The sequence below is a fragment of the Melozone crissalis genome, unplaced genomic scaffold (assembly GCF_028551555.1).
Source record: "Melozone crissalis strain CALT ecotype California unplaced genomic scaffold, PUWL_Pcris_2 ptg000017l_1, whole genome shotgun sequence".
In the NCBI taxonomy this organism is placed as follows: Eukaryota; Metazoa; Chordata; class Aves; order Passeriformes; family Passerellidae; genus Melozone; species Melozone crissalis.
In genome coordinates, this window is record NW_026535795.1 from 3,582,623 (window position 1) to 3,603,747 (window position 21,125).

Below are 21,125 nucleotides of genomic sequence, written 5' to 3' on the forward strand. Positions count from 1 at the left end.
TACATCAGCAGTGCAATGGCACTGGGTCTGCATGAATGGAACCCTGCTGGCAGGCAGATTTCTTGTCTCTCCAGACATTCACTTTTCTGTGTCAGCTGAGCACACAGATATTTCTCCAGCAAAATGTTCCTGCAGCTGACCTCAGCTGTTAGTGTATACATGGAAAAAGAATTTAAGTTTCTCCTGTGGCCAGTGGCCAGACCCCACTTAGTGCCAAGTCAGGCTGTGCTGCTGTGTAATAATGGCAATATCTGAGAGTTTTACCACACAGACACAGAACTGAGGGTTGGTTTTCATCCACTGTTGGGTGATTCACTGTTTAACTCCTTTTTCAGTCTTTGTCAAAATGTGGGATCAGCAGTCTGAAGCCCTCCAATCCAGTCCTGCTGGTTTTACTGACACTGAGTTGTGCTGCTTTGACATTCAGCTCTGGCTCCTCAGCCCTGGGTGAGGAGGAAAATGATTGCCAGGGGTGAACAGCAAGGGGGGCACCACCCAGAGCCTCCCCTTTCCTCCCCTGTGCATGCAGCTGCTCTGCTTTTCATTGTCAGCATGACACCAAAGAAATCCTGCTTGATTTGGGGCTCATCTGGATGTGTGAAAATGGACACCTAAACCCCTGCACCCCACAGTGCACATGCCTTCTGTGCAAGCTCAAGATTGTCAACCTGGCTGTCTCTTCTCAACATACTTGAAGATACAAATTTATCAAATTTCAATCTCTTACTATCATGGAGCAGCTAAGTCATAAAGATTCCTTGAAGTTTTCAAGTTTCCTTCTAAAACTGTTTTGTCTGTCTTTCACTTTTCGTGGTAAAAAATATGTTTGAGAAGTGTTCTTGCTTTTCTGACAAAACCTTCCACCTGTCCCTCCCAGCAACAGTGTGTTCATAACTGTTTTAGTCACTGTCACTTGTGTCAGCACTTTTACATCAGCTGAAATCCCATTTTCCTCTCATTCCCTATGATGTGACAGGGAACAGCCCCTTTGTCTCACTCCTGTTGGTCTCCAGTAGTTACAACCAATATTCAAATGTGTTTTCTGCCCAATTTAGATCAGTAAACCTGAGGGGTGTTGCTGGACTAGTGAACAAAAGTGGGCTGCCAGCATGTCCTGGTTTGTGGCTGTGTTTTGTGGAATATTCAAGGAATAGTCCTGGGCTCAGATGTCCTGCCTGGCCACTTGTGGAGTGGCTGCTCTGTCTATTGTACTGGGCTAGTGGCGTTACCAAGATTTAGGCACCTATTTAGCACGTTCTAAAACACAAATACAGGTGTCCTCTGAAGAATTTCACTGGGGAAATCTGGATACCCTTCAGGAATACAAGCTCTTGTAGATTAATTAAAAAATAGCAGCAAAAAATGATAACAAAATATTCATACTCTGTAAAATATAAAACCTTCCTAAATACTCAGTTTACCTTTTTTTTTTTTGCTTTAGAGGCTGAGGAAGAAACTTGACTATATTACATCTGCTAAGTTAAAACAAAGCAACAAAAAAAAAGATAAAAGGAGAAAAGTCATAATTTTTCATTTGTGCCTGATGGGGTTGTCTGTTTTGGTGTTGGTTTTTTTTTTTTTTTTTAACTGTTTGCAAATCTTCAGTGTAATGGTTTGAAACCCAGTCGTGTCATTTCTTTACGCCCACACACAGAGCTGCAGTAGTGCAGACACTGTAGCAGGCAAACCATATTCCCAGCATCGGCCATTAAAACTCTTCCTACAGCAGCGTGGGCTGCCTGCACCCCCTGCTCTCTCTGCACACACCCCACCACCCACCCTTCACTGTTCAAATGCTTAAAAAAAAAGGAGAAGAGAAAGACACTGAAAAAAGAAAACAGGATGCTTCTTTTGTTTCAACGCTATTCCAGGGACCTGAACCTCTCCACCTGCCTGTGAATTGGCCACCTAAAGGTTAGCAAGTGTTTTGTTGTCATTTTCTATGGACAGAGAGAGAATTCAATTCTAGATGGCAAGACAGAAATTTGAAAGTTACAGGTTTTTTTTTTTTTTTAATTGTGATGGTTCTTTCACTTAGCAACGAGAAAGATTTTTTTCATAAAACACAAAGCATTTCAGTTCTGGCCCCACTTCAGCTTTTCAGAGGGCTTTAATCGGGATTTTTTCATCATTTAGTCCAACCTTCTAAACTTTAAAAGATGGATTAGGGTTATTATTTTTCTGTTAGAGCAACCTGTTGATTGCAGTCTGCTGGCTGGAGGTTGTTAACTCTTTCCTAACATGGGAAATGCACAGGTGCAAATTTGATGAAAGGATAAAAGAATTGAAATCCTTTGAGGTTTTTAAGCACTAAAAATCCTATTTTTTCTTCATTGTCAAGCCACCAAGCATGTTACAAAACCAACAGATATGTTAGGTATGTTTCTTTTTAGAAACAGTGATGTAAATCTAAACTAGAGACATAATAAACTAGAAAGCATTTCTTATATCTGGAGCTGAGAAAAGTAGCAGTGTAAGAAGTAGAAAAGGAAATATTCTTGATACAAATTGCATGAAGAGGTCAAAAAGGCCAATACAGTGTTTACTTACACATTAAAATGTATTTTAGGCAACAATATTTTTACTGATTTAAGCCTTTGGAATGTTTTCATTTATGGATATTCAAGAAAAGGAACATAGGAAAATATAGAAAGCTGTATAATAATGATAAAACCAGCTGCTATTCTGGAGCAAAGGGAAGGTAAAGCAGATCCTGTTCTTCCTAAAATATTTTAATACTGTATTCTGGCACAATATTTACAGAAATAATTGTTTTAAAAAGCCCAACCTAACCAGCTTTGCTGATGTTATACAACTGTAGAAGTAAGTGTCAAAAATATTTGTCCTTAGGATGTGGTACAAGAATTTCTAAGGTCCCCCAGCAGGTTTTCCAGTGGCTTTGTACTTTAATAACACACTAAGAAGGGCAGAACTTCAGAACAATGACTTGTACTGAGCAGCAAGATTTCCTAAATCAGAATTTGAGGTGTGACCATGGAAAGACCCTAAAGGTTTCAGGAGATGGTGGAATTAAACACTTCCAGCCTGGTTCTGCAGGGGACTGAGGCTCCCAACTTTGCTCAGGAGGTACTGGCAGCGTGCGGGCTGCGGGTGGAACTGGCAGAGTTGTGAGATCAGACACAGCCCTCAAGAACAAGGGGAAAGGTGAACTCAGTACTTCTGTTATGAGACGTTTCAAGATAGGAAGTCAAACTGAGAAAAGAGCAAAGGCAGAAATAGTTTCCAAGTAAAATGAGATTAACAGTCATTGCTGGGCTAACCAGGAAATGTGTTGGTTCCATTTTGCTCGATGAACTGAGAACTAAAAATCTCCAGACCTGGGGTACACTCACAAACATTTTGCTTCCATCACAGAAGGAGTGTTTAAAGTACCTGCACAAAGTTTATTTCAGACCCTATGGTTCACTGTGACTTTATGATGCTAAGATTGAAGTAGAAGTTTTGTGTGGTCTGTCAGGGGAGTTGTGCCGGCTGTCAGTGTTGGATGAGCAAATGGAAATGACAATCCCACTGTCTGCATCTTCCTCTGACAGTAAGGTACTGTGTGCTGCTCTCAGCATCACTGCCCTCCCAGGAAAAAATAATAATTAGCACTCCTGGAAGAGACTTTCTTTTCGTTTAACTTTGTGAAGTTCTTTAAAACGTGTAGTTGCAGGATCCTCAGAATCTATTTCCTCACCAGCACAGGAGGAATGTTTATTGCTGCTTTCACTTGCTCTCACCCCTGACAAAACTCTGTAGGTGTCTTTGAAGGATGCAGGGCTTTAAACACCTGGGGTGGGACCTTCCAGAGATGTGTACCAATGGTGTGTGGGTTTAACTCCTCACATCCTGGTGGGGACATGAACTGAGAGAGGAGAGCAGCCCCAGGACTGCCTCCTGTGCAGCCCCGGACAGCAGGCTCAGCTTTGTGCATAGTTTAAATTGACACTTTGCTGTCTATTGAGGCAGCTGAAATTTGCTGAGTTCCTCTGAGCAGGACAGTATTTTGAAGATAAATGAATATAAATAATCTTGCTTAGAGATTGCAGCTGAGGAAGCAGCACATAAGTAGATTGATTGGAAAGAGAAAACAAAAATCACTTAATTTCAAACAGAGCTATTGCAGTGTAATACTGGTGCTCTGTATTGTGTTACTTCTGGCCATTACAGCAGCCTGTTCATCCACATAAATGGGAAGAATCACAGGATGCTGTGAAGGACCCTGATTCCAGAGTCACTTATTCAAGATTTAGAGATTTTAGATCAAACTTCAGAAGGTTCTGCTAAGCCCTGAAACCTCTGTGATAGTGGCAAATATCCAGACAGCCACTTGCTTTTGTTGTAACTTGCTTTAATTAATTATTGCCTCCTTAAGCCTCTCTGGGTAAACAGTTTGCAGTTTTAGCATTTGGAATTTGATACTGAGTGATGTAAGTAATGAATTTTAAATGCTTATAGATGTTTTCAATTTGTTACTGGGTCCAGCATACTGCTGCAATTATTAGTACTATTGAAATTGTGTCCCTTTTAAGTAAATTCACCATAACTTAATAATAATCAGTCTCAAAGTGGAATAAAATATAATGGGCTCCAGAAATGTGATCAAACTGAAGACAAACTAATTTTGACTGGTTATGTAAAATGCCCATAATCATCTGTTTGTATGATTTGATTCATGCCAGTGTTCTATTATAAGATGTGCATCTTTTTTCCCCGTTGGTTTGTTGACTGTAGCATGCAGTAATCCTCCAGAAGATCTCACTTAGAGGTGAGAACACATTCCTTTAGGAAAGTATCTCCCAGCAGAGCTGAAACTACTTGCTGCATGTAATTCTCTCCATCTGGACAGACTGAGTCTGTAGAGCAGAAGCATGAGTCACTGTAAAGCAGTTCAGAATGTCAAGTATTTTCTAGATTCACAGATTTGAAGTGTCTGCAGTGCCATTACCAATTACTGGGAGCATTTCAGGGTAGGGGAGAAACCAGGAGGATTTTAAGCAGTAATCCTGGGTCCTGTTAAGAGCTTTTCTGCCCCTTGAAAACTATGTGACAAGCAAGAAATATGAGAAGAAGACAGAAATATTTCTCCACCACCAAAATTAGAGGCCTGCTAAATCAGGGCTCCAGAAATAAATGGAAAGCAATCCAAACAGCAGGCAAAACTCTCCAGGATCAATAAAGCTGTTTGAAATGAAAATCCACTGAGGCCTCTGGCATTAGTCTATCACCAGAGTTATTAAAAGAAAGAGCTCCCACTGAAGTGGATATTGGACAATTATAACATTACACTTTCACCACTACCCAGCCAGGAACAGGCTGCAGGGTCTGAACTGGGCAGCTGCTCAGCACAGGGAAAATAAATAAAAGAAAATAAAACTGTATCTTCCAAAATATGGTGTTCCTAAGGAAATTATACAGGCCAGAGGTATTGATTTTGTAACATTATTGGGAATGCATATTCCAGTTTGGGATTCACTCAGTGTACCAGCAGAGGAGGTTGAGCCATCCCAGTCCCTATTTTAAACAAGTGTTTGCACAAAGAAGAGTGGCCCCTCCCAGGACCCCTCAGTGCTGTTCACTGTGTTGTTACCTGAGCGCTTAGGAACTCAACACAAATAAAATCGAATTTTTTAAAATTACCTTTAAACTGCACTTGACTGTGCCCTATCCTATTTTCCCTGCAGCTTTCCACATGTTTATGGAGGTTTGTTGAGCATGACCAAAACACTTCTAACAATCCTGAGGCATTTTCCCACCTGGTTCCTGCTTTCTCCTGTCCCACAGGGCACCATTAGAAGAAGCTGGTGGACAGCACCCACACTGGATAAATTTAGCATTTCATATGTGCCAAGGGTCTTCTTTCCCAACATATCTTAAGAGAGCCCTTTACTGTAAAGTTAAAAGAAAATTACCTTTAGGAGTATAAATTAAAAACCCTACCATTGTATTTCAGGACAATACAACTGAAAGCAGAGTAAAAACCTCCACATTTCAAAGATTCTGTTTAGAACTCCCTAATTAAATTGTGATAAAGGATACAGAGAGGTTGAAATACCACTTCATTTTCTTCTGTTTCAACTCTTCCTGTTTTCTGAAGGTTGTTAATGTGACACCAAGGTAAAAAAAAAAAAAGAAAACCCCAACTTCCTACTTCTAATCTGTTTCAAGTCTTTGTCCTCGTTTCTCTCTGCTTGCATCAAGTATTGACAGAAATGAGACTTTTTTGCTAAAACGCCTGGATCAATCAAAGGTACGTGAACTAGAATTATTTCCAGACTAAAGACTTAATTATTTCCAGACTTCCACTTCTGCTCCCTGCTATTTAATCACTAAAAGCTTTTAAAAACGGTAAAGACTCCTGGTATAATTGAGTGTATTGTGTATGTTCAGAATGTTGAAAACCTGCTCCTGTGGGGTTACAAAAATAAAGGAACTCTGTCATGTCTCCAGGTTGTGCCTGCAGACCAGGGTGGGGAACTGAGCAGTTGAGCTTAGAGACTGATGCTCTGCTCAGTGCTGTGTCAAAAAACGATATGAAAGTGCAGAAAAGAAGCATTTACATGTTTAGCTATTGATTTGGTTAATAATGATGGGCAGTTGACAGAGCATTGCATGTGGCATGCAGAAGACAAAAATCTTTTGGTTGTGTAGTCCAAAATTATACAAGAGTGCTGACAAAATGAAACAAGGTTTCTAAAATGTTTGGAATTCAGGAAAAAGTCTATAAAAATGAAACTTATTTGATTTAAAATTAGGGGTTTTTTTTATCAACCTCCTGTGTTAAACTACTTTATACTTATAAAGTACCCAAGACAATTTCTGCTACAATGATTTTTTTATCTGAAATTGCTCCACTTTTCAGTGTTCCACAGACCTGCCTGTGGTGTTTACCTGAAGTTAGAATTTCAGATCAGGAACAAAATAATTGTATTCAATGGAATTTTAGTGACCAGTTCTGATAGCTTAAGAAATCAATTTAGAAAATTCTGAGCTGGCCAAATCTTGCATTTAGCTTTGTTTGTTGGAAAATTTTCCTTCTCTAATTAGGATCAAGTCTTATGCTGGTAGTTCAGTGCCACAAGTTACAAACAGCTGAGAACATGGGGTGGATGCTCAGTAACAGAGCCCAGGGCAAAACCAACAGAGGAAGTTCTAGTTGGGCAAGGACTACCCTGAATCAGCCCTGGGGCAGAATTACTTTGAGATAAGCTATTTTTGTCAACTACAAAGAAATACAGTGGCCTTTTTTGGAATATAAATAACAGATGTGAAAAGTCTGATGGTATTTGCCTCAGTAGAATACAAGTCATGGCAGTTTCACTCAGGAAGAAAGTATTTTCTTGCTGTGAAAAGCAGCAAACTACCACACCTGGTAGAAATGTATTATTACATTCTTAAAAGTACATTAAGTATCACCGTTAGCTTACTTGTTGAGCTTTATTTAAAACTTTAAATTTTCTGTCACCACGTAGGTATTTTTGTTGTAGAGCATTACAGAACACCAAAATGAGTCTCAAGCTGTGTTGTTGGCCCCAGAAACTTAACAGCATTAAGTGAAATTACAGAGCATCTGGTACTTGGGAACCAGAGTATGATTCCTATGAAAAACATCTGTCTGTGGTGGCCTTGAAGGGTCCATCAGCTCTGCATGGCCAGAGGAAACCAGAGAGAGAAACAGTTTGTGCCACTGGAGCAGGCTGCTGGGGGAAATGTAAAATATGTGGAAGTGTATTTCCACACTTCTCCCTGGGGGAGGGAGGGAATAAAAGACAAAGTGCCTTGTCCTGTCTGATGTGGTACTTGTTAGATGTTCTACCTACCGCGTATTCAGGCTTCACTTCTCTTCTTGCTGTCTGTTCTCTGCAGCATGTTTTTTCCCCTGAACTTAAAAAAAATATTTTGGAAAAACTACTGCATACTTAATTTGTATAATTGTCTCATCTCTTATTGTATGCTGTGTTTAAATTTAAAAGTGACCATATAACTTGGGAACTATCTTAAATGGACTTGAAATGTTGATAACATCACTTTGGAAATTAGAGGATTCCACTTTTATTCTGTAGGGGTAACCACACTGCACAATATGGATAATAACTTATTTCTTTAACAAGCCATATTCTTTTAACATTCTTTCATCATTATAGTCACTATTATAATAAAAAGCCTCTTAAGTGATTATTCCACATAGAAATGTCAGAAGTGCATAAGAAAAATCCATGCTTGATAACTGAGCTTAATTTATATCATTCATAAGGAAGAAAAAAAAGGGCAAAATCTAACATTTTGCTGTGCACAGATCAGTTCATTTTTACACATTTTTGTCTTGGATGGAACCAGTAAAAATTTCAAGCCACATTTTGAAGCAATTCTTTTCCTGTTTCCCAGCAATGATAACCTATTAAAACGATCCAAGGAAGTTACAGAAACACCACTAGAGATTATGCAGTAAAGCAACAAATTGCAGATTTCAAATTGAGCCACTGATTATGTTATTCCAAATGGGTTTTTAATGGCTGTTTGCACAAGAACAACCCATTATTCATAGCAGCCAGTGCATCCAGTGAGCATAGCTGAGCAAGAATCAAATAAATATTCACAGATCACTTGAGTTTCACCCAAACTGTAATTACAAGGGGTTATGCCCCTATTCTTTGAAAGAAAATTTCAACCTTGCTTATTTTGATAGTTTCCTGCTTTGTTTCTAAGAAAGAAATAAAGACAATACAAATTTTTGCTGAAATAAGTAGTCTGGACTGGCACCAACCCTGCATATATCAGGATAGATTTCAAAATAATAGGTTCACTTTTTAAAAGAGAAGATGTTTTCATTTGGCATTGAGAGCACCTAAAAACTAACAGTACACCATAGTATCTTCATTAATTATACCAAATTGATTTGGCCTACACAAAAGCCAGCTTTAATTTCACTATTTTCCTATGATACCATCTTTTCTACTTTGCAGATATTTATGCAAATCTGACTTGTAAAACACGACATGAGTTTCATTTTGTTCACATATTTTCATTTTACACCACTTGTTGCAGTGAGTTTGGCCTTAGCTCCCATAAACTGGGGAAGCACAGATAATGTGCAGGCATGTTTAATGCCCTGTGTTTGGAACTGGTTGCCCAAATAAACTGTGCAGATTTTAGAGATTTTCAAAACCAGACTGGTAACACCCTGACAGCCTCATCTGACTTCGGTGCTGACTCTGCTGTGAGAAGGTGTTTGGACTAGAGAAATCCTGAGGTCCCCTTTAACTCCAACTGTTCTGTTAATATTGTTAATGTTAATGAAATTTAAAAACATGATATAAATATGTAATGGAAATATGGTTCCAGAAAACTAAAATTGTATTATATCTGGTGTGCTTAGAGCCTCCATTTGCAAATCTGAAACTCAGATTTGTTTCCAGTGCTTTGGGTACTCAATGTGGGTTGTAGGAGTGGTTTCAAGTGCAGTGTTGGGTATTCCTTGCACTGTAACTCCTAGAGGAAAAATGGAAGAGGAACCAATTTAATTGGGAAAGGAAGTGATGGTTGTCTGTATAATATCTGCAAGTGAGATATTCTCAGTTGCCCATTTTCCCAGCCCAGGGTGGGCTGTGTGTGTATTATTCCAGCCTGCACACCGGTGTCTGTTCTGTGTTCCCTCGGCAGGTCCGTGAGCCCATGGCAGCCGGGCCCTGCCATGGAGGCCCAGACCCCGCCCGGCGCGGGCCCGTCCCCGCGGGGCCCCTCGGAGCCTGCCCGGGGCCAGGCCCTGCCGCAGCCCCTGTACCTCAAGGCCCTGACCATCCCGCTGCTCCAGCCCGTCCAGCCTGGCTGCTTCCAGCCCCACGGGCCCTTGGTGGCCGCCAGGAGCTGCGTCCACCTCGATGGTGGCAATGTCCCCCTCATCCTCAAGCCGCTCGTGCCCCCGGAGGGCTCGGAGCAGCCTCAGCCGCTTCTCCAGAAACAGCTCGGGCAAAGCCTGACCTTGAGCATAGTCAGCACTTTACCAGTTTTGTCGTCGCCAAGTCCTTGTGTAAAAGCATCTATTGGGAGCCCGGGAAAATCAAAAAAATCTGGGAAATACATCTGCAAACACTGTGGACGAGATTGTTTGAAGCCAAGTGTCCTTGAGAAACACATTCGCTCCCACACGGGAGAGAGGCCCTTTCCGTGCACCACTTGTGGCATCGCGTTTAAAACCCAGAGCAACTTGTATAAACACAGGAGAACTCAAACGCACGTCAACAACACCAGGCTGCCCTCAGACTCTGACATCAGTGGGGGACCAGAGCAAAATGAGAAATCAGCAGAGAGCGCCACCTCTCCCCAAGGCAGCAAAGTCTTGAGTAGCAGCAGTGAAGACCAGGGGACGCACATCAAACAGCCCAGTTCAGAGACCAGTGCAGCAACAGACACTAAGAAACCTCATGAGCTTTCACTGCCGGCAACAAGCTCCTCATCAGCTGCTTCAGAAAATCAAGAAACAACAAATCAATCATTGAGTTCAAACGCTATTCAGGGGGTTCCTGAAAAAGAACCTCAAAGTTTATCATCTCCAGGAGCTTTGCCAAATGGTCCGAGTCTGAGAAAGAAGATGCAGGAGCAAAGAACTCCGACTGCCAATAAGCACATTCAGCTGCAAAGGCAGCAGGCAACCTCTTCAGAGAAGCAGTGGGATTACAAAGCCTTGGACTGCAAGCTGAAGAAGTGTGAGAGCACTGACTCGGGGTATCTGTCACGCTCTGACAGCACAGAGCAGCAGCTGACATCGTCCAGCCCCCTGCACAGTCTCCACGAGCACAGCACAGAACTGGAAAATGAAGCTGCCTTCAGCAGCCCAAGGTGTTCCTCCAGCAGCACTGCAAAGCCAGAGGCAGCTGACAAAGCTACAGCCTCGATGCTAGAGAAAAAGAGGCTGGAAGAACACATTTCAAAGCTTATTTCTCACAACAAAAGTGTGGTGGATGACACCCAGTTAGACAATGTCAGGCCCAGAAAAACTGTCCTTTCTAAACAGGGAAGCATTGACCTTCCAATGCCTTACACATACAAAGACTCTTTCCATTTTGATATCAGAACTTGTGATGTAAATAGGAAAAAGAATCTTTCTCTTTGTTCAGCAAAATCTACCTTTGCACCCCTGGAGAAATGCAAGCCAATGTTTTTCCATTCAGTTCCCACCCAGTTCTCCACAACAATCGACACTGTGCCTGTTACTCGGAGCAACTCCTTGCCTGTTGTGGAGGGAGCGAGGATGGTGCATGACAAAGCAGGATGCTCAAAACCACTTTCTCTTACTAAGCACTCTGTAAACACAGGCACTGCTGGTTTGCTGCCTAGCAACGATCTCACTGCCAGTTCAGTGGATTTCCCTAATAGCCATCCCCGAGCTCTAGTCAGACAAACTGCAGTGGATGATTTGCCCCTAAGTAACGTGGCTGATCATCCTTCTCTGTCAGAGGAGCTGAAAGGGACTAAAAAGCTTGGGGCTGGAGAAGTAATCAGTGCTAAAAATAAGAAACACAATCAAAGGAAGTTGAAGATGTTCTCTCAAGAAAAATGGCAGATGTATGGAGATGAAACGTTTAAGAAAATCTACCAAAAAATGAAAAGCAGTCAAAATGCCAAGAAAATGAAACAAAGAGAGAATAAGATTACAGATATTACAAGCCTCACTCCTAATTCAATGGAATCAGCCAGCAGCGCTGAAATAACTGAGGAAAGAGATGGCAGGAGCTCTGCAGCTCACAGTCCTTCCTCCCTTGTGACAGCAGCTTCAACCATGGGTAAATCAGGAATCTCTACTGATGGTAATCATGTTCTGCACAATGTGTCCTCTGAGGAAACTTCAGACAAAGTGTCCAACCTAATGGAGACATCACATTCTGTAACTGCTGGAGCTGTAAGCAGCCAAACTTCCCCAGAGCTCAGTGAGAGTGACACGGAGAAATGCACAGCTGGCAGCAGCACACTGCTGGCTCCAAGCACTGGTGAGCTCAGGCTTCAAAATCCTGAGTGTCAGCTGAGCAGCCACGGGAGGAATGAGGACTGCTTGCCAGTACAGAGCAGCAACTGGGAGAAACCAAGCCCTGGGAAAGAATCCAGTGCATTTGAATTAGATTGTAAAAGCACTTCACACAATTATGGGAACCATCACGGGACTAAGGAAAGTGGCCAGCATGGCCTGATGCCCCCGTGGGTCCCTTGCAACAACAGAGAAACTGCAGGGAAATCCCAGACTCTGCCATCAGAAAGGAAAAAGCTGAAATTCGAAGTGGAGAAAACACAAAATGTGATTTCAGTGCCCTACCCTAGTCCCAGTAGTGAAACCACTGAAGTAAGTGAAGCAGAGAGAGGCCTTTGCTCTGGCACTCAGTGTCTTCCCACAGCTCCAGTGAAATTCTCCACTAAAGCAGAGGAGCAAAAATCAAGCACAGGAATTAATGAAGCCACTGGAGGTACTGAGAGTGTGGAATATAGGAAAACAATCAAACTTCCCACACAAACTCTCAATTACTGTGACATCAACCTTCTTTCACATCCTGCAGGTATCTCAAGAGCTTCACTGGTGGGATTTTTAGGGTCTGAATTAAGGGAAAGTGATTCCAACTCTTTTGCCTTGCACAATGCAGCAGATGGAGATAACAAATCATGTCTTGTAAAAACAGGAGCAAAAGTGCCACTTCCCAGTGACAATGATGTGGGTGTGTCTTCTAAAAGCCATCATCTGCAATCTGATGATTTAAGTCCAGTCCCACAACAAAATGCCTTCTCTCCAAAATATATCCTTAAATTGCCCCAGGACAAGAGAGTTTCAGATCTGTCACCTTTGCTTCAATCTGAACAGGAGATGACACCTGGCACACCTGTGACAGTCACCTTAACCACCCCACCCTGCTCTTCCAGCAGCACGTCCCTCCATTCTCATTCCAGTGATGTGGTTTGGTGTCCTTTAAAATCTGAAGTGAGACAAAAGGCTGGCAAAGAAGAAATTCAATGGAATCTTCACACAAACTGGAAAACTCCAGGATTCTGTTCACCAGTCAGCTCAGAAACCACAAATATCTTAACCACAGCAGAGAACACCTTTGCTAACCAAAATTTCAAGCAGCAGGATATTGCAAGAGAGGATTGGAAAAACAAACAGAACAAAAATAAATTAAATTATCAAAGGCAAACAGAAGAGAAGTGGATGAGTAAAAGTACTTGCTCTATACAGACTCCAAAGAAGAAAATCTGCTTTACTTCTGTGTATACAAGTGGCTTTTTCATATCTGCTGACATCAAAGATGAGAGGAGGGCTTTACACCACCTTTGCTCAGGAAGTGACTCTTTGATAAAAACATCAGTTTCTAGCAAAGATGCAGAGCCAACAATCCTGGAATGGGACAGAGAGGAAAGTCCACACATCCTGAAGGACACCCCAGCACCACTGCAGGATCTGCAGCATTCCCAGAGCTCAAGAGACAACCCCACTTATTTTTGCCATTCTTTTGGCACTTTCTACTGCCACACTCTCAGCACCCACTGTAAAGGATTCCCAGCGCTGCCCCACTCTAACAGGACCAGCTGCTCTGGCATTTCTGCAGTGCCAGGCTCCAAGAGCAGCTTCCCATCGCTCAGTGCCGAGCCCCGGCTGACGTGGTGCTGCCTGAGCAGGAGCCTCCCTCTGCCCTCGGAGCAGGGGGGCACTGCAGCCTCTGCCCACCCCTCCGTGCCCCCCTGGCACAGGGAGCCCAGCAGGGAATGCACCCTCTCCAAATACGACATCTCCATTTTCAAAATGAGAAATATTAGCAAGACTGTGGCATATGGCTTAACAAACACAAGCTTAAAAACGTTGGTTTCATCCTTTTCTAAAGGACATCAGATGCAGGAGGTAATATTGATAATTCTGTTTGCTTTCTCAAGAGGGTGTTATTGGCTGACAGCCCACCTCTATCCGCTTATTAGGAAACTTAAATAATTATCAGAAGTGTATTTATGAACATTTACAGGCATTTGCTGATACACAATTTACAATTTATATTTTTATAACATAAGTCTATATTCATTTGATGCATCAGAAAGATATATTTCTATGTGAATATTTAAGTTAGTTTCACTTTTCAGAATGCTGATAGTGAGAAGAGTGAATTTCTATTTCTTGATTTTTTCCCCTTTATGGGGATTTTTTAACATTTTTCTCTAATAGCATCTGTTTTCATTCTAAATGAATATTTGACTTAAATACAGAGTTGTGCTACTTAACTCCTATGCTGTTCAGTGCTATTTAAAAAGTGCACAGATTTCCAGCTTCTCAGTCAATGTCATTCACAATTTTTTCATGTACTTGATTTTTCCCCAATATTCTCAACAGTTAAGCTCAGACGTTCCCAGTGGTTCTTTCAAAAATATTTCAGAGCAAAAGAAGAAAATAGTAGTTTGCAAAAAGGAAAAACTCTCAACAAATAAACTCAAGAGGAGCCACAAACAGAAGAGGATTAAAGTCACTCCTAAATGGTAAGGAGTATGGCTTTCAGATTCACTAGATATAGACATAATTTTGTTGTAATGCATGTAAAAAGTCCACAAAAAAGAAAAGGGTTTGCCCAAAATTCAACCTTATCAAAACTGTGGGGAAAAAAAAAAAAAAAAAGATAAATCTCTCAGAAAGAGCTGTTCTTATACCACAGCCAGCTTTGGGCCCCAAAGGTAAACTATAAAAATATCAATATGTTGTTTACTATTAGGAACAGACTTTTCTAAGCAATCCAGAAATATTCCACAGAAAGATGATGCCTGGTCAGTTGACTCTCTCTCTATGATTTAGAAATTCCTCTTATCTGTCAAAATTGTCAGCATTAACTTTTGTTTGAAGGGGACCAAAATGGTTCTGTTTTTAATCCTGTCCCAGCTGAGAGCAGTGCGTGAGAACCTTTGTCCTTGGAAGATCCATATCCTGAGCTGGTATTCACCAGAGAAAGCAGGACAGTAAATATCAAGTTTAACACCAACTAACAGAACCATCTGTAGTTCAAAGGATCATTTGGTTTAGATAAAAAAGCAGGAAGAATTTGAGCATAAAACTATCAAGGGCACATTGTCTCAATCAGCACAGCTCCCCCCTTTCAATGGGAATTCCTATCAGTGGAACATTTACCCTCTAATCTTTCAGGAGTGTGGGGCAGCAGGATGCCTGATGAATTGCTTCAGTAAGGAACACATATTGTGTGCACACATTCCTCTTTATTTCATGGCCAAAATCAGACAGAGTGACTCCCTTGAGGACAAATCAGTGTCAGTAACTTAATCACCGTGTCCAGCTCAGCAAACAGCACTGCAATTCTGAAGGGTCATAAGAACAGAAATAGAAGACTCAGGTCTATGTCACCCAACTGTGTGACATTCTTCTAGGACTTTTTCCTGGTTTGATTTTCAGGTGCTATTTTGTTGTTGTGTTTTTTTTCCCTGCTGGTCTCAGAATTTGTTTATATCAAATTTATTTAGGGATTTAATTAAGTACAGTGTCCTGAAAGCTCAGATCATGTTTATTAGTAGGTAACTGGCCCAACTGGTAACCACCAAATGTAATTTAATTTTCTAATACACCAAACACCTGAATAAGTGCATCCTTTTAGATTTATATCTTGCTCTGTGGATAGTTACAGTCTGTTGATTTAGGGATGGGACTTTAGTGTCACTCATTCAGAGTAGAAATTAAAGCAGAGTTGGATTATTCAGTGTGGGTTTGCTAAATAGCCAGAATCCTCATGTTGTTCCTTAGTGATGATCAGCAGGCAGCACTCAAGAAGTGAAAAGGAAAAAACACAATAACCACACAGCCTCAGGTGATTCCTGAGGTTCAAGTATTTGTGAAGTATATTGTTTTAAAATTCCAGATGTAAGAAAAAGGATCTGTTATTCCTTAATCCTTTTCTCTTAGAAAATCAAGGATTTACTGATCCTAGAGAGAAATAAAGATCATAAAATAATTGTGGATCTCTTACCTAAAATCCAGCTTTTGTTTTTGAGTTGACATAGACAAGCATCTCCTTCCCAGTAATGAATTGCTGTTAGACTTTAATGCACCTGACGAGGTGCTGTTGTTCTCCTCTGGCTGCTCCTACCTCTCCCATGTTTGTTTATCCCCTCAATGTCCCTGGCACTGCAGGTACAGAGGGAGGCACAGCCATGGATTTGCTCAGCTGAAAATGAACCGGCTGAGCAAGAGGCCCTGTTTCCCCAACAGAGCTCTGGATGCTTTGAGAAAGGGCTGCTCATCCCAACCCCCCAGATTTAATAAGCATAAGAAGTGCCATCCTCCTCAATCCAAGATGCAAGGTAAGTTTTTGGGATATTTGTGTGAAAATATTATTTCAGTGATATAATGAGAAATGTAGTAAGTTCAAGCATGGGGAGGGGTGATAAAAATCAAAGTTTAACCAATCTCTTTTCAATAGAAAATTATCTACACCAGCAAAAAGACACATCATATTCCACCTCAGACAAACAACTTTGCAGAAGGAAAAAAGAAGCAAAGAATAACTCAGGAATACCTTCCCATACTGAAAACCTAAACCATGTTAAACAAAAAGACAAAATGGATAAAAAAGTAGGTATTGTACCTTAATTCTTGTATTATTTTTTATTAACAGAAAAAAGAAGGGTTAATTAAAACCTGAATTATATTCAGCTACTTTAAAGTTGAAATTGAAACTATTTTGTATCACAGATTTTGGTTAAAATGTTTGAAAATGTGTTAAAGGTATTTTTAGGGGTTAAAATAAAATGAAAACTTACTAATGTTAGAATTAGCTAAAATAACAAACTTGAGTACTTTGGGTGAAATTACTCTGGACTGAAAACTTTACATGTATATTTTTTCCCCTCCTAATTCCTACAGGACATTTCTGGGCAAATCAGGGAACACCCAAGAACAAACGCCTCTGTCCAGAACATTACAGCTCCTCTGGGAATAGCTGTGACAGCTCATTCCTTTTCCTCCAGAGCTGACACATCCCTGCAGGAGTTCAGAAGGGACGTGGCCATTTGCTGCTGGGTGACACAGCCCCTCGTGCTGCAGCCATCCCCGCCTGGGCAACCCCGGCCAAGCCTTCGGAGCCACCCCCTGGCAGCTTCCTTTGGCTCCTGTCCTGAATTTACAAACACTGACACGGGTGAGCAACCTGGCAGCACAAACCCAGAGGCTGCTGCTCCTCTTTCCTTACATCCAGGAGGAAGCCAGGAAAATATATTGGGGGTAGAGTCAGAGAGCCAAATATTTGGGATATCAGAGCCGGTGATCCAGGCTGCTGGAAGGGAGAAAGCTCCGAGTGAAGAAAACACAGATTCACCTGGCACAGAAAGCTCAGCTCCCAGTTCCCAGCCAGGATGTTCACGTTTGTTTGGATCCCAAGCAGAGTCTGTTCAGTTGCCCAGCAGGGAACACTCACAGAGGGCAAACTCAGCTCAGCATCTCCTGGAGCTGCACAGAAGCGCAGACGAGAACAGACCCCACTTGCAGCCCAATCCCTATGGAAGGCCACAGGGAACAGCTACTGCTACCTTTAAAAAGTCCCCAATGACTCTCAAATCCCCTGAGTTCAAGAGTTACTCTGCAGCACCTCCCAAGACATACAAAAAGAGAGGTTTAGAGATGATGAGGAAACAAACGCGGGTGGAATACGATGACACGAGCAGTGATGATGAGGACAGGCTGGTTATAGAAATATAACAATAGGCTGCTGCCAGGGCTTGTGTGCCAGCCTGGAAATGCCAGGGGTCTTTGATCCATAGTTCTGAAACACCTTAACATCAGCAAAGCCATTCCTCTGTGCCAGAGGCAACACCCTCTTTGGAAGAGCCTTCCTTTCAAGGACTCAACCTTTTTTAAAAAATTCTCACTTGAGGCTGGCATGGCACATTCAAATGCAAGAGGCAGCCTTGTGCTCCTGACAGGTTTCCAGCATTGTTAAAGTTCCTGCCAGTCTCAGAATTCCCACAAGTGCTGCCTGCCCGTGGGTGTTACTCCAAGCCTGCAGTGGATTGGGTTACTGCAACAATACAGCTGCAGCAGCTTCCTCAGCTCAGATTTCCTGCGAGGGGTCAGATGTGTTCCCTTCTCCATATTCCTGTAGTCACTGCCTCTGTACTGGGAGTGACACGCTGGCATTAAGGGCAACATCTGTTCCCTAAGTTTCTGTGATATTGGAAGAGTCTGGAAAAAATGCTGGTCTTTTTCCATGTTGCACAAATGTCAATGCTTCTGTGTGAGAAATGACACAAGCATGCTTTGCTTTGTGTTTTGTGCCTTTTATGCCAAGATCTACTCAAATAGTCTTGATTTTTAGGTGGAGAATATGGGTGTTAGCTGTTGGTATTTCCTTGTGGTAAAATTTCTGACAAGGATTTTTTCATTATATTTGTCACATTGTGCTCCAACTGATGTCATCTGGAATGTTTCATTTTTATTGTAATTTTAACTGCAATGATGCCATTTTATGGAGGGTAAAGAAGCTATATGGCATAGCTTGTTTTCTTTTTTTAACAAGTTTTGTGCTACAAACCCTAAAATCTACTGGTTTCTATGTGAATAAATAATTAGATATTTCAATTTGACCAAGTGTGTTGACTTGCTTGATTAAACTGATGAACACTAAAATATTCCACTTCTACATTATAATCAATTTCTGTTCTTAAACTTCTCCTGTTCTTATATTCTGATTCACACATAAGGATTAATTGATTAACCTACATGGGATATTTGGAGTTGCTTTGTAGTCATGCTCAAGTAAAAGAATAAACAGATCATACAAAGAAATTTAGTACAAATTATCTGAAACAAATATATGTGTATGTGTAAAAAAATGCCCAAACAGCTCAGAGAGATAAACCACATGCCAAGTCCTGTGCAATTCCTGTGTGTTTGGATGCCCTACAAACGTGACAAGGCTTGAGGTTGTAAAACAGAGCTTCACATTTATTCTTTATCTTGTTCAGTATTTGTACTCACAGACTGGTGGGTATTGGGGTGGCTCCCAGGTACAATGAATTTAAGTAATGTGAATTCAATGAAGTACACAAATAGAATTTGGGAAGAAAAAGAGGAAAAGAAAGGGAGGAACCATCAATACTGAACAATTCAAAGTTCTGGAGCTTTTTTTTTTCTTATGGAATCACTCAAAGCTAGAGCTGGATTCTGAATTTGTAGGAAAAGCAGGAGAAGAAACACAAAGCTTATAGAGATCCCCAGATCAGTGTTCCCAGCAATGCTGTTGGCCAAGCACCTTTAGAAAGCACAAAAATCATTGCACCAAACCCCACCAGCACCTCCACAGCAACAATTTTCACCTCTTGCCTGTGCAAGATCTAATTATTATAATACATGGACATGTAAGGAATATTCTGTACAAGATTTTATTTGCTTAATGTTTGTGGCTAAATGATGTATTTTAAAGTGGAATTTCTAGGTCAGTAATTCAGAAATAGTCTAATGACAGAGTCAGAATTGCTGTGCAAAGAAACTTTTGTTCTGCATAGATTTTACAGCATGAAGAACAGAAATTTCTATGTCATTCTGCAGCTGTAGCTGGAACAAAAATGGGACAAGGTTAAGGTAGCTGGGAAAGTAAATTTTAAACTCCATTTTCTGTCAGAAGTTATCCTTGACATTTTAGTTCCCTAACTTGTGTAACAATTTGACCTAACATTAGTTCTTTAAAAGTGCCACTATATCCATGGTGGCATTTTAACAGGATCACTGCAGAAGGCAGTGACTGCAGCTCAAATCCTTTTAGCCACAACAGCCCTGGGAGCAGCCAGGTCTGAGTCAAGTCTGAGTCAGGCTCACCAGTGTGTGAGGACTGGGAGAAATGATCTTGGTCTAAGTTAGGGACCTCAGGGAGTCTGCACATCCAAATCCAGCTGGCTGCATGGAAAACTGTATTGCAGCTTTCCAGAACACACTCACAAAAAAGACTAAACAGGTAAATTCTTCTGTGGCTTTTACACAGCACAAGAATCAGCCACTGATGTGTTTAATTCACTCCCAAGTAACTGATCATAAAAACCACAGGAGGGCACCAGGCACAGAGGGAAAATCTGTTTCCTTCTCCTCCAAAGCCAGCAGCAGTTCTGATGGATCATCTCTTTGCTATAAGCAAGGCTGAAATTCCTTTGCACATGAATGCACCTCATCAACTTTATCCTCCTTCCAGTGAAGGAAGCAAATTAATAAGGAATGCTGATTACTAATTAGGTCTATATTCAACACCTACATCTACCCCAGCAGATGCAAATCAGTGGATGTTTCAGATTTTGCCTCTTTAACTGGGAACACATTTTTTCTTATTGTTTCAGACTTTTCTAGTAGATCTATTAAATATTGATACTTCACTGATCTGCCTGGCAAATCCCAACTCTTACACAGAGGTGGGTGAGAGGGGTGTGAACCAACCAGAGCAAGTCTGAAATCCCCAGCAAATACAAAGATAAACCTTGAATAAAAGTTCTGGCATGGAGCTGCTTGAACTGACTCTGCAGGGGAAACTTCCAGCAGCTTTTCACAGAAGCCACCCCTGCAGCCCCCCACTACCAAAATCTTGCCACACAAACCCAATACAGAATCATGTTATTTAGGGCTGGAAGAGACTTTCTTTCTAGCCCTATTTTTACCCATAAAATCTTGTTTGTCAACATCTTCCCCAAAACACAATTCCTAATAGGTTTAGTGCTTCAGTATATGCCCTCTGACACACACAGGGAGCAGTACACACCTCAACCTGGTTTTGGATCCTGCCTAGGTTTTATTTGCATCACCAAATTTGTTCCCATTCATCAGTGTTCATATTGAATTAGTTTTCCTGTTGTTAAGTCACTTTGCTAAAGCATTAATTTTACCTTAAGGATTTGTGTGGTATTATGGCCACAGATTAAGACTTCTGGCCTCTATTTTTCATTTACTATTAGCATTCCATGAGTCACATGGATGAAAGGGTCAATAGTGGGGTTTTTTTTGACTTTAAGATACTTTGAGATTTTTTACAGCTGATTTAAAGTGTCCTGGTGGAACTGGATAAATGTCACGTAGAAGTACTTAGAGGCTGTGTCTTCCAGGGAGCTGTAATGTTACCACAGTTTGGTTATAA

At 41.3% G+C, this 21,125-nt stretch overlaps 1 protein-coding gene and 1 long non-coding RNA gene across 4 annotated transcripts in view; one reads left to right on the top strand and one right to left on the bottom strand.

Annotated features, from left to right (window-relative positions):
• Positions 1 to 21,125, bottom strand: part of LOC128936121 (uncharacterized) — a 67,305-nt gene that overhangs the window by 11,812 nt on the left and 34,368 nt on the right. The window lies entirely within an intron of this gene.
• Positions 1,695 to 18,597, top strand: ZNF831 (zinc finger protein 831). Of its 3 annotated transcripts, none has more exons than XM_054274845.1 (7): positions 1,695 to 1,914; positions 6,101 to 6,253; positions 9,664 to 13,876; positions 14,357 to 14,499; positions 16,151 to 16,320; positions 16,440 to 16,591; positions 16,883 to 18,597. In XM_054274845.1, exons 3-7 carry the CDS (start codon positions 9,695 to 9,697, stop codon positions 17,711 to 17,713), a joined length of 5,478 nt encoding a protein of 1,825 aa, XP_054130820.1. In that variant the 5' UTR covers positions 1,695 to 1,914; positions 6,101 to 6,253; positions 9,664 to 9,694; the 3' UTR covers positions 17,714 to 18,597. The 3 variants fall into 3 exon arrangements, with proteins under 3 accessions (XP_054130820.1, XP_054130821.1, XP_054130819.1); XM_054274846.1 differs by having other exon boundaries at positions 6,205 to 6,253; XM_054274844.1 differs by lacking the exon at positions 6,101 to 6,253.